We start from the raw sequence: 16,596 nt of genomic DNA on the forward strand, positions 1-16,596 counted from the left end.
TCTTGGCCTGTGTTCTTTGTGAAAAATTCTAGAATTGAATTAAAACTCAAGATCTACTGTTTACTGGAAGTTTCACCCAATATTCTTATAACAGATAAAAAATAATCTTTTTCTCAGATCACTGATATATATTAAAATGAATATATACAAAACTCTTGGAATGATACCTAGTATAGAAGACATTATCAAAAAGGACTGTGGTTGCTATGCTTCCTGTTTTATGATAACTGTATATTCTATGAAACTTTTTCAGCTGCAAGTCATCTATGAATTTCTCTGTTTTCCTTTTCGTCCTATTCAAAAGTATGGCATGTGGACCACAGACACTGGCATCATTAGTAGAAAGTGAGCTTGTTGAAGAAACAGAGGCCCCATCCCAGAACTCCTGCATCAGAATCTGCATTTTTATAAAACTGCAGTTCTTCCCTTCCCTTCTCTCTCAAAATAAATACAATCTTAAAAAAAAAAAAAGCCCTGACTGGTGTAGCTCAGTGGGCGGAGTGTGGGCCTGAGAACTAAAGAGTTACTGGTTCTATTCCGAGTCAGGGCACATGTCTGGGTTGCAGGCTAGGTCCCCAGGACAGAGGCGTGCAGAGAGGCAACCACACATTGATGTTTCTCTTTCTCCTTCCCTTCCCCTCTCTCTAAAAATAAATAAATAAAATCTTTTAAAAAACCATTGCAGTTTTCTGTTGTCTGTGATGAACTTGAACTCCTTACATTTCCAGCTTACCATGTCTTCTCCACCTGAAAAATACACACAATTGATTCTTTTTTTTTTTTTTTAAAGATTTAGAAACATCAATGTATGGTTGCCTTTTGTGCATCCCATGCTGGTAGTTAGCCTGCAAGGAACCAGCCTGCAACCCAGGCATGTGCCCTGACTGGGAATCGAACCGCGATCGTCTGGTTCACAGGCCCGCGCTCAATCCACTGAGCTACACCAGCCAGGGCTACAATTGATTCTGAATGATAGTTATAACTCTTAGAAAGCCATGTGCCTGTGTTGATGCCTTTGTTTTCTTTTCTTTTTCTTTTTAACTTTCAGAGAGGAGAGGGGTGGGAGAAATAAAGGGAGATAAGCATCATTTGGTTACCTCTCACATGCCTCTCAACTGGAGACCGAACCTGCAACCCAGGGATGTGCCCTGACCAAAAATTGAACCAGCAACCTTTTGCTTTGCAGAATGACAAAATTAATATGAAATGTCACAGGATACCAGGTAACCAAAACAGTCATGGAAAGAAAGTGTAAAGTTATAAGCGCTGTGTTTTCAGATTTTGGCTCAAAAAATTTCAGTGGGCTCAACCAACTGAGCCACAGTGGTCAGGGCGATGCTTTCATTTTAAAGTTCATTTTCCTGAAAAGTACTGTCTCTGCAGTGGATTTGTGGAGATGGGACATCCTCCTTTCTCAGTGTTAGAAAATACATTAGAGAATATCACTGGGTCACAGTGATCTTACTAGATGGTTCAGGATACTCTCCTAGGTCAAAACCACTGTTTTCAAGTTGGGTTACATTATGAATTCTGTTGGTGGCCCCTTGGTAAATGTCTTTTCTTTCAGAGATCATTGACCTTCAGGGATGTGGCTGTAGATTTCTCTTGGGAGGAGTGGGAATGCCTGGATCCAGCTCAGAGGAAATTGTACAGGGATGTGATGATGGAGAACTACAGGAACCTGGTCTCCCTGGGTGAGGATGACTTCCTTTCAGAGTTCCAACTCCACCCACAGGGTTTGTAGCTTTTGCTTTGTATGGTAGACTTTTAGATCCCTGGTCTCAAGGAAGAAATGGGGATTTTTTGGTGTAGAAAAGAAAAGCTTGGGGGGTATATTGGGACAACTGTCACTCAACAACAATAAAAAAAGAAAAAAAAACATTTTAAAAAAGAAAAGCTTTGTGATATACGTAAAATAGAATCCTATTGTCTGAAGACCTTACATGTTGTCTAGAATAATTAATGTGCTAACAGAAAACAGTATTTTGGAAAATATTCTACAATATTTTCCATAATACTATAATATTATACCATGTCTTTTTACCTAAGATTGAAAATGGGAGCATCTCTATCAAAACTCATGTTCTTATTTCTGATAAACAGGTCTTGTTGTCTCTAAGCCAGTCCTGGTCACCTTTTTGGAGAAAATAAAGGAGCACTGGAATGTGAAGGGAAAAGACATGTGTGCCTACCCAGGTAGGTGGGAATGGGGAAGCTGGTGACACAGGTGAGAGGTCCAAAGGCCATGAAGGAAAGCTAGACCCTAAAGTGTGATTTGGGAAGCTGTGCTTCAGTGGGAAAGATTTTGAGAAGCTCAGGTTTATTTCTGTTGCTGTCATAGAAATAGGGACAGCTCATCTGCAAAATGTCCCTTGCTCCTTATATTCTCTCAGGATTTTGCTCTGCTCTAGTGACCTCCATCATCACATTAGCCGTGGGGGCAAAGACCCCACCTTCGTCTGTGAGGGCTGCCCTGGTCTGGCTCCTCTTCCATTGCTTTGGGGACCTAGGAATATCTGTGCATGATGCTGAGGAATTGTATGTTAAGCCTTTTTTGTTTGTTTGTTTGTTTGTTTCCTTTTCTTTTGGTCTCATGTAGAGAGTTTATGAAGGAAGAGGTTGAAATCCTGGAATTTGGTGCAGAAATCCCAGGAACCCTGGAGACAGGTGTCATGTTTTCTGATTTATTATTTCTAATCCTGTGGAGGCTTCACACAAGACCGTACAAAGTTTAGACTCAGTGATTTCATCACAGCACAATGAACATCAGGAAATCTAATTATCTCTTTTACTTCGAATGCCCCTTTGCTTTTTTGCTTTGTATTAAATAACATAAATTTCTGGTCTGTATTCACAATTTCTCCATGTTAGAATAGTGGACTGTGTTACTCATAGAATTCTTCAATAAGTTGCTGCCATAGATGTCCTTAGAACAGTTCCCACCACGTAGGAAAATCTCTGTTGTTACCTTATTTCTTTATCATTTTATCATTCTCGTTTGGACCATGCCTGATGTGTTTTCACTTTGTAATTAGATCTTTTGTCAAATTTCTGCCTTTTCATTCAGAAGTGCTAATTAAATATGCTTGAATGTTCTTTAGTAAGAGGTGAGTTACAGAATTAGACATTTCATATTTAGAAAAATGGTTTTTCCTCAATTTTAGTTCAGGCAAAAGCAATGATTAGGTTTTTCATTTGTTTTCCTCAGCATGTCTTTTTTTTAGCTTGCATTTAAAAAAAATTTAATCTTTATTCAGCCCCGGCTGGCATAGCTCCATGGATTGAGCGTGGACCTGAGAACCAAACAACCATGGTTCGATTCTCAGTCAGGGCACATGCCTGGGTTGCAGGCCAGTTCCCGGCAGGAGACCTACCAGAGGCAACCATACATTGATATTTCTCTCCCTCTCTCCTTCCCTTCTCCTCTAAAGAAAATCTTTTTTTTTAAATTTTATTTATTTATCTTTAGAGGGGAAGGGAAGGAGAGAGGGAGAGAAATATCAATGTGTGGTTACCTCTCATGTGTCCCCTGCGGGGAACCGGGAACTGGACTGCAACCCAGGCATGTGCCGTGACTGGGAATCGAACTGCGATTCCGTGGTTCGCAAGCCTGCGCTCTATCCACTGAGCTACACCAGCCAGGGGGAAAATCTTTTAAAAATGTTTAAAAATTTAATCTTTATTCAGCATGTCTCTTAATGATAGTATTCTCAATCTCAAATGTTTAGTTTAATCATCAGTTATTCTCTGCATATTTTACAAGTTTGTTATGATTCTTTTATTTAGAAATGAAGGCTTTTTTTTTTTGTAGGGTGGATTGCAGCCTACACATTTTGTGTAAGCTGAAGTAGCAGTGTGCAGATGATTTTTTGAGTTGTAGGTTTGAAACCTGTATGCTTTTGTGAACCAATGTCACCCCAAGAAATTCTTAATATTTATTTATTTTTAGAGAGAGGGGAAGGGAGGGAGAGAAACATCAACTTGTGAGAGAAACATAGATCAGTTGGCTCCTGCATGCCTCCAATTAGGGACCTGGCCCTCAGGTGCCCTGACTGGGGATCATATTGACCAGCTTTCAGTTCACATGCAGGCTGACATTTGATCCATGGAGCCACACCAGCCAGGGCACACCAATAAGTTTTTAAAAAAGAATAGCTGAAATNAAACCAGTATGCTTTTGTGAACCAATGTCACCCCAAGAAATTTTTAATATTTATTTATTTTTAGAGGGAGAGAAACATCAACTTGTGAGAGAAACATAGATCAGTTGGCTCCTGCATGCCTCCAATTAGGGACCTGGCCCTCAGGTGCCCTGACTGGGGATCATATTGACCAGCTTTCAGTTCACATGCAGGCTGACATTTGATCCATGGAGCCACACCAGCCAGGGCACACCAATAAGTTTTTAAAAAAGAATAGCTGAAATATATTAATAGCTGAAAAACTTCTTGGATTATTTAAATACTTCTTTATAAAATTACTTTTAGGGCTATTTTTGAATGATTTTACTGTATTTTCTGTGAAATTTTCATGTTGTATATAGGACATTGCCAGTGATGCACAATGTTTGCTGTTCATGGAGTCACACTCACAGTTAGAATTTATAGTTTATAGAAGAATTTGTTTTTAATAGTACTTCTATATACTGATAGTACTCAGATTTCTGGATTTAAATTTTCTATTCTTGTTTTCCAATTCTATAACAATGTATTTGTTTTTTTAATGGTAGTTTCCTGAAATTTATATTGCATTTTTGGTTTTTATCTGTATATTACAAGGTGAATGATACTCAGTACACTTAAGACATTATGGGACTTAGTTCAAATATGAATCAGCTATATGTCTGTTGCCATTGAAATTGTGTGCATGTTTTTCTGGTTAGCTTTACCCTACTTTATTAATGACTTATCTTGTCTTTCTGTGCTTGGTTAATGGTTAGTGTAGTTACATAGGTATGAAAATAGTCTTAATCTTATGAATTTATGAATTTGTATTCTCTTTATGAGAGGGAAAGACTTTTTAAAATTGAAGGTAGTTTCTGAAATGTTGTATATTTCTATCTCTTTTAGATGTTTCTCTCCCTCTGTTTATTTTCAATTTTGTTAAAAACCATGCGAGAAAAAATTTACCATCTTAACTATCTGTAACTACAGAGTCCAGTGGTATTAAGTATACTGTCTTTGTTGCGCATCCAATCTCTGGAAGCATCCATCTTGCAGAAATGTCACAATATCTATTTTAAACAATCACTTCCTCATATGTCTTCAAACCAAGGCCCAGATAACTACTTTCTTTTTCTTTCTACAAGGTGGACTCCATTAGATAACTTACCTAAGTGGAATCCTAAAGTGTCTCTCTCTTCATTTAAAAAAAAGTCCTCAAGGTTTGTCTTTGTGCTGTCAGGTGATATGATGTGGTTCTCTTTCATGATAGAGTTGTATTAAATTGTATGTGTATGTTACATTTTCTTCATCTATTTATCTATCCATAGACATTGGGGTTGCTTCCACCTATTAGAGTCTTTTGTTAATAACACAGTGGACACAGCTGTGCACATGTCACTTGCAGATCCTCTGTTGAATTTTTTTCGATATATACCTAGAAGTCAGATGGCTGCATCATAGGATAATTCTATTTTTAATTTTTTGACAAACACCACAACATTTTTCATACTGTTTACACCAGTTTATCTTTCATTCAACCACTGTATAGGGTCCAGTTTCTCTACATTTTTTTGAAACACTTGCTATTTTTTGTTTCTTTGAATCTGGTCATTTTTATTGTTGTGAAATTATGTATATACACACACACACACATATACACACATATACACATATATATATATGGTGTGTGTTTTAATGGAGGATACAAACATTTATTCCTCAGATGTGCATAAAGAATCATAGGAATGATGCATAGATATGACAACAGATACTTCAGAGAAGAAGGTCTGTGAATGACTTTCTTAAAGAGCATTTTAGGGCCCTCTAATGTTTGATTTAATACATTAGCAAGTTTAACTCTTAATACTATGAATTGAAAAACATGGTTAATAATTTGCCCTGAAAAAAAATCTTAAGTTATAAAATTAACTTTAGTTTACATGCAATGACATGGAAGTTATATTTGCGCTAGGTATTGTTTTTGGGATAAACAGATAATCTAAAACACATTTTGAAGTGAAGTTGAGATAAATTTTGTGACATTTAATTTATTCCAAATTGTATAGCACCATTGTTAAAATGGTCTTTTTCTTTTCAGTTTGATATCTTCACCATTGTAAATAATGCTGCAGTGGATATAAGTGTGCATATATCTTTTTGAATTCATGTCCTCATATTCTTTGAAAAAATCCCCAGAAATGGAATGGCCCTGTTACCTGGTACTTGGTTGTAAATTTTTGAGGCACTTCCATCTTGTTTTTTTAACAGTGGTTGTACCCATTTATTTATAATCTCACCAACAGTGCATTAGCATTCTCATTTCTCCACAACATTAATAATATCTGTTATTTGTTGATTTTTTATTTTTTATTTTTTTAAAGATTTTATTTGTTTATCTTTAGAGGGGAAGGAGAGAGGGAGAGAAACATCAATGTACGGTTGCCTTTTGTGCGTCCCCTGCTGGTAGTTAGCCTGCAAGGAACCAGCCTGCAACCCAGGCATGTGCCCTGACTGGGAATCGAACTGCGACTGTCTGGTTCGCAGGCCCACGCTCAATCCACTGACCTACGCCAGCCAGGGCTTATTTGTTGATTTATTAATGATTGTCATCCTGACAGGTGTGTGGTGGTATTTCACTGTGGTATCAATTTGCATTTCTCTGATGACGAATGGTGTGGGACATCTTTTCATGTATCTGTTGGTCACCTTCATGTCCTCCTTGGAGAAATGTCTGTTCAGGTCCTCTGCCCATTTTTCAGTTGTATTGTTTGGGCTTTTTTGGTGTTAAGTTGTGTGAGTTTCTTTTATATTTTGCATATTGAGCTTTTAAGCTCAATGTATCATTGGTGATTATCTTACCCTATTCAGTAGGTTGTTCTTTTTTTTTACTGTACAAAAAAAATTTAGTTTTAGTCTCGCTTGTTCATTTTTTCTTGTTTCTTATGCCTAGGGAGACATATCTAAAAAAATATTTCTAAGAGTGATGACAGTTCATTGACTATCTTTTCTTCCAGTATTTCCATAATATCACGTTATATTTTAATTTTTAATCATTTTTTAGTTTATTTTGATACATGGCATCAGAAAGTGGTCATTTTAATTTTTTTGCATGTATTTGGTTTTTCTTGCACCATGTTTTGAAGACTCTGTCTTTCCCCATTGTGTATTACTACATTTTTTTCTTATAAATTAGTTAATCATGTACCTTTGACCATTTTAAAAATTGTGTTACTTCTTTTTTCATTTTGGGGGGTAAAAATTCTTTATATATTCTGGATATTAACCACTCATTAGATAGATGCTTTGCAGAAACTTTCTCCCATTTCCTAGGTTCTTTTTTTTTTAAATATATTTTATTGAGTATACCATTACAGTTGTTCTATTCCCCCCCTTCATTCCCCTCCACCCGCACACTCCCTCCCCCACTATTCTCCCCCCCTTAGTTTATAACCACGTGTCTCAATTTCTTTGGATTCTATATTTCCCCCACTATTCTCGCCCTCCCCCCTATCTATTTTCTACCTACCATCTATGCTATCTTCTGTGCCTTCTCCCCCCTTCTCCTCCTCCCACCCCCCTGTTTCTTACCCTCCATGTGTTCTTCATTTCTATGGTTCCACTCCTGATCTAGCTGTCCTCTTGGTTTGCTTTTGTTTTAGGTGTGGTTGTTAATAACTGTGTGTTTGCTGTCCTTTCACTGTTCATATTTTTCATCTTCTTTTTCTTATATAAGTCCCTTTAGCATTTCATATAATAAGGGCTTGGTGATGATGAACTCCTTGAACTTGACCTTATCTGAGAAGCACTTTATCTGTCCTTCCATTCTAAATGAAAGTTTTGCTGGATAAAGCAATCTTGGCTGTAGGTCTTTGGATTTCATGACTTGGAATACTTCTTTCCAGCCCCTTCTTGCCTGTAAGGTCTCTTTTGAGAAATCCGCTGACAGTCTGATGGGTACTCCTTTGTAGGTGACTGTCCCCTTATCCCTTGCTGCTTCTAGGATTCTCTCCTTCATTTTGGTCTTGGCTAATGTAATTATGATGTGCCTTGGTGTGTTCCTTCTTGGGTCCAACTTCTTTGGGACTCTCTGAGCTTCCTGGATTTCCTGGAAGTCTATTTCCTTTGCCAGACTGGGGAAGTTCTCCTTTATTATTTGTTCAAATAAGTTTTCCACTCGTGGCTGTTTCTTTCCCCCTTCTGGTACCCCTATAATCCGGATGTTGGAACGTTTAAAGATGTCCTGGAGGTTCCTAAGCCTCTCCTCATTTTTTTGAATTCTCATTTCTTCATTCCTTTCTGGTCGGATGTTTCGTTCTTCCTTCTGGTCCATTCCATTGATTTGAGTCCCAGTTTCCTTTCCATCGCTATTGGTTTCCTGGACATCTCCCTTCATTTCAATTAGTTTAGCCTTCATATGTTCCTCTAATTTGTGACTGTACTCTACCAATTCAGTGAGCATCCTGATAAATAGTGTCTTGAATTGGGCTTCTGAGAGGCTGGCAATCTGTTGGTCGCTTAGAGTTATTGGCTCTGGGACTTTGAGTTCTTCTTGCGCCATCTTTTGGGCTGTTCATGCCTGTTAAGTAGCAGGATTGGTGCCCTAGGTTTTCACCAGAGCAGGGCAATTCAGTCGCTGGGTTGTGACGTTGTATGTGGGGGCGGGGTCAAAGAGGGACAATTGCTTCCCTCTGCGCCTGCTGCCGCGACCCCCACCGGCACCACCGTCACCAGGCCCACGTGCCTCACTCCACTGCACGGGAGTGTGCCACCGCTGTCAGCCCTCCACCACTGGGTTCGCCCCCTGGGGCCTGCGTGGTCTGTCTCACTGCTCGCGAATGTGCAACCTTGGTCAGTCTGCCCCGCACCCTGACTAGTTCGGGGCTGCCTGCGCGCCTAGGTCTGTCCTGCCCGACCCAGCTCCGCTGCTGGCTCCACCTGTCTTACCGTCCTTGTTGAACGGTTCGTAGCTGTGGGACTTCTGTATAATTCCGTTTTCTGGTCTCTGGGTATGTCTTAGTTTTCCAAAACTTTTGTTGTATTGAAACTTGGTTGTGGGAGAAGGCACAGTGTTTACACCTATGCCTCCATCTTGGCAGAAGTCCTCACCCATTTCCTAGGTTCTTTACTCCACTGATTATCTGCTTAAATGTGTTGGAGTTTTTATATTTTGTTCAATCCCATGTGACTATATTAGCTTTGTTTACCTTTGCTTTCGGTTTTATAAGTAAAAATATTAAATGTCATAAAATCTTTTCCATAACTTTTATTAGAGTTAGACTGAGTCATTAGGTTTATGTTTAAATGTTTTATCCATTTGGATTTAATATTTGTCTATGGTGTTACGTAATGGTTCAACTTCACTCATTCTTTTACATGTGGACATCCAATTTCCTCAGTACTAATGATTTACAAAAATACCCTTTTCTTATATTGTGGTACAAGAAGGCGTGTTGAAGGTCATTTGACCTTGCCCAGGAGAAGTTGTATGTAGGCTCCATGTCCACCATGCTTCGTTATTTACCTCCGCATTAATGTCTGTATTACACTTTTTGATAACAGCAGCTTGGAATATGGTTTAAAATCTGAAAACACAGCGCTTATAACTTTACACTTCCTTTCCATGATTGTTTTGGTTACCTGGTGTCCTGTGACATTTCATATTAATTTTAGGATGAGCTTTCCAATTTTTTCACCAACAGTGTCATTGGGATTTTGATAGGAATGCTTTGGATGTTTAGATCACCTTTGGTACTACTGACAGCTTATGCTATTAGCATTTCAATATAAGATTATGGCATGGTTCAAGAACTCAATAGTTCATTTATTGAGTTCTTTAATTATACTCAGCAATATTTAATACTTCTTATCATACAAGTTGTACATCTTCTTCATTAAGTAAACACCTAAGTATTTTATTGTTTTTTTATTGTTCATGTAATTACATTCTTAATTTGTTTTTAATTTTTGTTTACAGTAACAAGGAACACAACTAATTTCATGGTTTTACATCTTTTGAGAAATTTTTTTTTCTAGAAACATGGAATCTGTGATTTCCAATACACAATTCTGTCACCTATTAACAGATAATTTTTAAAAGAATTTATTTATTTATTTTTCAGAGAGAGAGGAAGGAAAGGAGAAAGCGAGGAAGAAACATAAATGTATGGTTGCCCCTCCCGTGCCCCCAACTGGGGACTTGGCCTGCTACCCAGGCATCTTCCCTGGTTGGGAATTGAACCAGCGACACTTCAGTTCACAGGCCCGTGCTCAATCCACTAAGCTACACTAGCTAGGGCTTAACAGATCATTTTATTTCTTTTCCATTTTTGTTATTACCATGGGAGGTACTTAAAACATTTTAAAGTTATAACATTATGCTTTAAACTGATTGTTCAATTGCATACAAAAACTCTATTATTTCCCTTGGCTGGTGTAGCTCAGTGGATTGAGTGTGGGCCTGTGAACCAAAGGGTAGCTGGTTTGATTCCCGGTCAGGGCACATGCCTGGGTCGTGGGCCAGGTTGCCAGTAGGGGGCACGAGAGAGGCAAGCACACATTGATGCTTTTCTCTCTTTCTCCCTCCCTTCCCCTCTCTAAAAATAAATAAAATCTTATTAAAAAAAGCTCTATTACTTGCCATTTCTCCCCATTGTGTCACTTATGTTGTTGATATCTCATATTTTTTATGCTGTGTACTTACAACACAGATATAAGATTTTAATGCCTTTATTTTTAATGTTCTATAGGAGAAGTCAAAGTGACTTGTGTTTCATGATTCCACCACTGCATTTTTGTATTGGTGTATATATTTGTTGTACAACAAATCTTTGTATGTTCATATGTTTTAGTGTTGTTTGGAAAGTTTTAACTACATCTGGAAGTATTTTCTTAGTTTTCATAGGGAAGATTCAGTGGTGAGAAAGTTTTCAGTGTTTTTGAGCTATAGAAGTTTTTTTCTCCATTGTTGATGTGTCTTGCTTGATAGCTTTTATTCTTTTATTGGTTCAGTATTTTATTTCATGGTCTTCTTTTTCATAAGGTTTCTGCTGAGAAAGTCACTGATAATCTTAGAGGAGCTGTATTTCCCATGTCATTTTTTTTTATGCTTTCAGGAGTTGTCTAGGATTTATATTTTCCTTATGTCTTTCTGTTGACATTTTTACATTTATCCTATTTAGCATTCAGTGAGCTGTTTGAATTTGTATGTCTCTTTCTACAGATTGCAGAATCTTAAACTATTAATTTTGCATATTAAGTTATGTACTCCATTTCACTGTTCTGTTTTTATAGGGTTCACTTAATGTGCAAAGTGGTCGATTTGTTGGTTTCCCATGAGTCCCTTGGCTCTCTTCACTGTTCCATATTTTTGTTGGCTTCCTTGTATTGAAATTTTTAATGAAGTATATATAAGCTGTTTGATTCTCCACATTGGTCACATCTTTTGTGATGAGTCTACTGTATTTTAAAATTTTGATACTGTTTTTCAGCTTCCCATTTCTGTTTGGTTTAATTTTATATTTTTCTCTCTTTGCACTTTCATTTTTGTCATGTACAGTTTTTTTTATATTATGTAGTTGTCAGTTTTATCTATCTCCCCATTTTTATATAATTATTTTCAATTCTTTTTTGAGGTAATATATTTTTATTAATGTAGTATGAATTTCTGTACATTTATATTATTTTTCTGAACTAACTTTCTGTTTTTCTTTGTTTTGATATCTTTGTTGAGATTCATATTGTAAATATCCATGCTTTATGAACTTGTGTTCTATGGGAATAAACTGTGGTGGGATGCATGTTTTGTTCTTTTGTGCAAGTTCCAAGTTTAAAATACTTTGTTTCTTCTTCAGATCCCATGGTGTCTTTCTGTTCTTGATATCTGTCTTAAGTCTTACAGAGATGTGGTGTTTGAACAATTACTCATTTTTTTTAGTTGCTACTGTAATTCATTCCATTTTTTTAGCACTGTGTGGTGCAAAACAGAAACACATTCTTCAAGAAGGTGCAAAACAGTGAGATCACCGAACACACAGTACCGTTATCTTTCTCTCTCCAGAGAAGAAACTGGGAACTGGGAGTTTTCTTACAATATTGCCAGTGTGTACCATGGGGGATGAGCAGTATTGTTGGCAATTATAAGCAACTTTTTGTCTCACTTTGATGTGATTTTTTTAATTGTACTTTTTGTGGGCTTGTTTTGAACTCTTCACTTGCTTTTGGAATACTCAGAAATGTAATTTTGTGTATAATTGTTGGTAAGTTCAAAGTACAATCACTTGAATGTCGTAACTGTGAAAACTGATTTCCTATCTTTCAGCTATGTCATCTGAAGACAACCAGGCCTTGTTACAAAAGCCAGGAATAGAAGATTTATTCTCTAAAATAATACTGGTAAGATATGGAGGGTGTCGCTTTGATAATGTACACCTAATGCAAGCCTTTGAATTTGAGGAATAGTGTGACAAGAAGAAAGGACGTTAACATAAACCGAACTAAACTGGGACAATTATTCATAATAAAATTATTGGTACCTAAAGAAGTCAATGATATTACACATTTGGAAAAACTCTCACATTAAGTCAGTTACCTTTACAGATCGATGAGTTTCTCTGTGAAGACTGAAAAAAAAATTTCTAAAGATGTATATTCTTGAAAAGGAAAATATGGGAAATCTTGGAACTCATATAATCCATGGTGTGAATAACCATTTGTATTGTTTAAAATGTAGGATAGGATTAAACTTTCAGTCAGTCGTGCCTAAAATTTAGATTTATAGTCCACATATAAAATTAAAATGTGATGAAATTGGCAATCCCTTTATCAGGAAATCATTGCTTTTCCATCATTAAATGTTTTTTTATTCCAATTTCTATAGTTTTTATAAACATGCAGTGTTTTTTAATACAACCATCATGATTTAATAGGTATCAAAGAATAGTTATTTGGAAATAAGTGTACATATTTAATCAGATTACAGCTGTCACTAAAGCCCTTTCTATTTTCAATGTTACCAGAGTACATATAATGGAGACAGAAGTTTTCAGTTCAATGAACATTGGAAATACTTTAACCAAGAGTCCAATCCTAAAAAACATCAGAGAACTCAGCTTCCGGAGAACCACTGTAAAGTCTTTGACCAAAAGTCAAATCACAATACTCATCAGATTATTTCTATTGTAGTAGAAAAGACAAGCAAACAAAGTAAATATGTCAGATCTTTGAAGCAATCCTCAAATCATACTGAACAAGACAATATTCATTCTGGGGAGGAAGCTTACAAATGTAATCAGTATGGGAGAGTCTTCAGTCAAATATTCAATCTAAATAGACCCAAGAAAAGCCATACTAGTGGTAAACTTTACAAGTGTAAAGAATGTGGTAAAACATTTAATTGGCCTTCAGGTCTTACTATACATCAGACAATTCATACTGGGGAAAAGCCTTACAAATGCAGGGAATGTGGCAAAGACTTTTGCCCGTCTTCCAAACTTACTAAATATCAGAGAATTCAAACTGGAGTGAAGTCTTACAAATGTTTAGAATGTGGCAAAACCTTTATCTGCTACTCAGAGCTTACTAAACATCAGAGAATACACACAGGAAAGAAACCATACAAATGCAGAGAATGTAGCAAAGCCTCTATCCAGTCTCCAGACTTTACTGAACTTCAGAGAATTCATACTGGAGAGAGGTTTTATAAATATGGAAAATGTGGCAAAACTTTTAGCCAGCGTTCAGCACTTACTCAACATAAAAGAATTCATACTGCAGAGAAGCCTTATAAATGCAGAGAACGTGGCAAAGGCTTCAGCCAGTCCTCGACCCTTACAGACCATCAGAGAAATCGTACTGGACAAAAACCTTACAAATGTGGACAATGTGGCAAAGCCTTTAAATGCTCCTCAAAACTTACTCATCATCAGATTATTCATAGTGGAGAGAAACCTTACAGATGTAAGGAATGTGGAAAATCCTTTTTGTGGTATTCATACCTTACTAAACATCAAATAACGCATTCTCGAGAGAAGCCTTACAAATGTAGAGAATGTGGGAAGGACTTCAAGTGGCATTCATATCTCACTGAACATGAGAGAAGAGTTCATACTGGGGAGAAACGTTACAAATGTAGAGAATGTGGTAGATCCTTTATCTATTACTCAGAACTTACTCACCATCAAAAAATTCATATTGGAGAGAAGCCTTATGTATGTAGTGTATGTGCCAAAGCCTTTAATCAGCAGTGGTGTCTTATTCGACATGAGAAAATTCATACTGGAGAGAAACCTTACAAATGTATAGAATGTGGCAAAGCCTTTAGTGCATCCTCAACCCTTTCTGAACATCAGAGAATTCATACTGGAGAGAAGCCTTTTAAGTGTAGAAAGTGTGACAAAGCCTTTAATCAGCGGTGGTGTCTTACCCGACATGAAAGAATTCATACTGGAGAGAAACCTTACAAATGTACAGAATGTGGCAAAGCCTTTAGAGCTTCCTCAACCCTTACAGAACATCACAGAATTCATACTGGAGAGAAGCCTTATAAATGTAGAGAATGTGACAAAGCCTTTACCCAGCGTTCAAAACTTACTGTACATCAGAGAGTTCATACTGGAGAAAAACCTTACAGTTGTAAGGAGTGTGGTAAAACCTTTGCTTGAGAGTAAATCTTACTAAAAATTAGATAATTTATTCTTGACAGAAGCCTTACAAATATAAAGAATGTGGCAAACCCTTTAATTACCACTGGCTTCTTACATAAACACCAGAGAATTTATACACTGTTATGTGCCAGAGCCTTTAATCAGCAGTGCAATCTTACCTACCAGGAGTGAATTCATACTGGAGAGAAACCTTACAAATATAGAGAATGTGGCAAAGCCTTTAATCTGTGCTCAAAACTTGTTCAACACTGCAGAATTTGTACTGGATAGTAATAATAATAATGTAAATAATTTGGCAAAATATTTAACCTTTGTTCAAGCCTCATGAGCATCAGAAAAATAAGCCTTATAAATATAACACGTTCCCAAGTCTTTATCCTCGATCATAGTTTTCTCAATATTTGATCATTAATACTGCATAAAAGACTAACAAATAAAAATGATGTGGCCAAAGCTTTGCCCAGGATGCAAACCTTACTAAACATTAGAATTCACACTAAAGAAAAACAATACAATTGTGAAGAAGCTGAAAAAACTTTATTCAGCATGCATGGCTTACTCAACACATGAAAATTCATACTAGAGAGAAACATTAAAAGTAAAGAATGTGGAACACCTTATGGCTGGACCTACAACCTCACTCAATATCAGGGATTGCACATTGGGGAAGAATTCTATATTAATAATAAAAGATGAAAGACTTGCCCACATTCTACACTTCACAAAAGCCCAAACAACTTAGGCCTTAAAGTGACTTTAAAGATGTAAATAATTTGTGAAAGTTTGTAATTGAATAGGGATTTTAAAATCCCACTGAATTCACAGAAGGAAGGTCAACAAAAAGTTTTAGATATTACTGTAAATCAGAATACTTATACAGAATAATCCAATTTTTAAAGACTCAGATAAGGACTTTTATTTGCTTCAGAGTATCAAGGGGATGGATGTTTCTATATGTATAATTACTTACAGTGTATTCTATTTTATATTGACAGTATATTAGATATTTTGAGAAGAAATATTTATGTGATTCCACTTCCATAATAGTGTTACTATGTTTTTATTCCTAGTGTGTATGAGTTTGAGTGTTGCTTTTTTAAAGATCTGTGGACTCTTGTATATTATGTGAGTTTCACTCATATTTCCTTTTCCGTGGAAGATTGAAGACATAATGCACAATGTATGAAAAAAATCTAAATGAAGATGTTGTTTGTGGTTGAACTTAGAACGTTGTTGTATGTCACCATGAAGAGCATCTTTCTGCATCAGTGTAAGACTGTGGAGCATTATGAATTTTAAGTTCTTTTTCCAATAACTCTTTCAGGAAAATATGGTGGCAGTTTATTAAAACCCTGATGTAGCTTCACAGTAGCCATAGACAGATGTGACAATGTGGTTGAGATAAAAAAGTGATCAGGGATATCTGAAAAGGTATAGACAACTCATTTCTTTTTTTAACTATTTACCCAAGGATAAGTTTATTAATGTTATAGACAGAAGAAAAGAGGGGAGAGAGAGAGTATCAATTGACTTCTAAAAGCATAAAATTATTGTATTTCAATGTTTGCTAAATAATTAGCCTCCATTCCGAAAACCATGAAAGTACAGCTGTCAGATTACTATATAGTAAGATCCAATCAAAAGACAGAGGGTAGCTGAAGGGATAGAACAAGACCTATAGATATGCTGTCCACAAGAGACCCACCTCAGATCAGGGTGAAAGTAATGACATGGAAACAGTTCACCTCTACCTTTGGGCTCTGAAGAACCTA

The 16,596-nt window shown here is 36.6% G+C and overlaps 1 protein-coding gene across 1 annotated transcript; it reads left to right on the plus strand.

Annotated features, from left to right (window-relative positions):
* Nucleotides 1-1,216: 1,216 nt before the first annotated feature.
* Nucleotides 1,217-16,000, plus strand: LOC118999823 (zinc finger protein 85-like). Its single transcript, XM_037064561.1, has 4 exons — nucleotides 1,217-1,736; nucleotides 2,104-2,196; nucleotides 12,481-12,554; nucleotides 13,178-16,000. Exons 1-4 carry the CDS (start codon nucleotides 1,469-1,471, stop codon nucleotides 14,819-14,821), a joined length of 2,079 nt encoding a protein of 692 aa, XP_036920456.1. The 5' UTR covers nucleotides 1,217-1,468; the 3' UTR covers nucleotides 14,822-16,000.
* Nucleotides 16,001-16,596: the final 596 nt, after the last annotated feature.

Source organism: Sturnira hondurensis, unplaced genomic scaffold (genome assembly GCF_014824575.4).
Source record: "Sturnira hondurensis isolate 20B ecotype Veracruz unplaced genomic scaffold, ASM1482457v3 Scaffold0015508, whole genome shotgun sequence".
In the NCBI taxonomy this organism is placed as follows: domain Eukaryota; kingdom Metazoa; phylum Chordata; class Mammalia; order Chiroptera; family Phyllostomidae; genus Sturnira; species Sturnira hondurensis.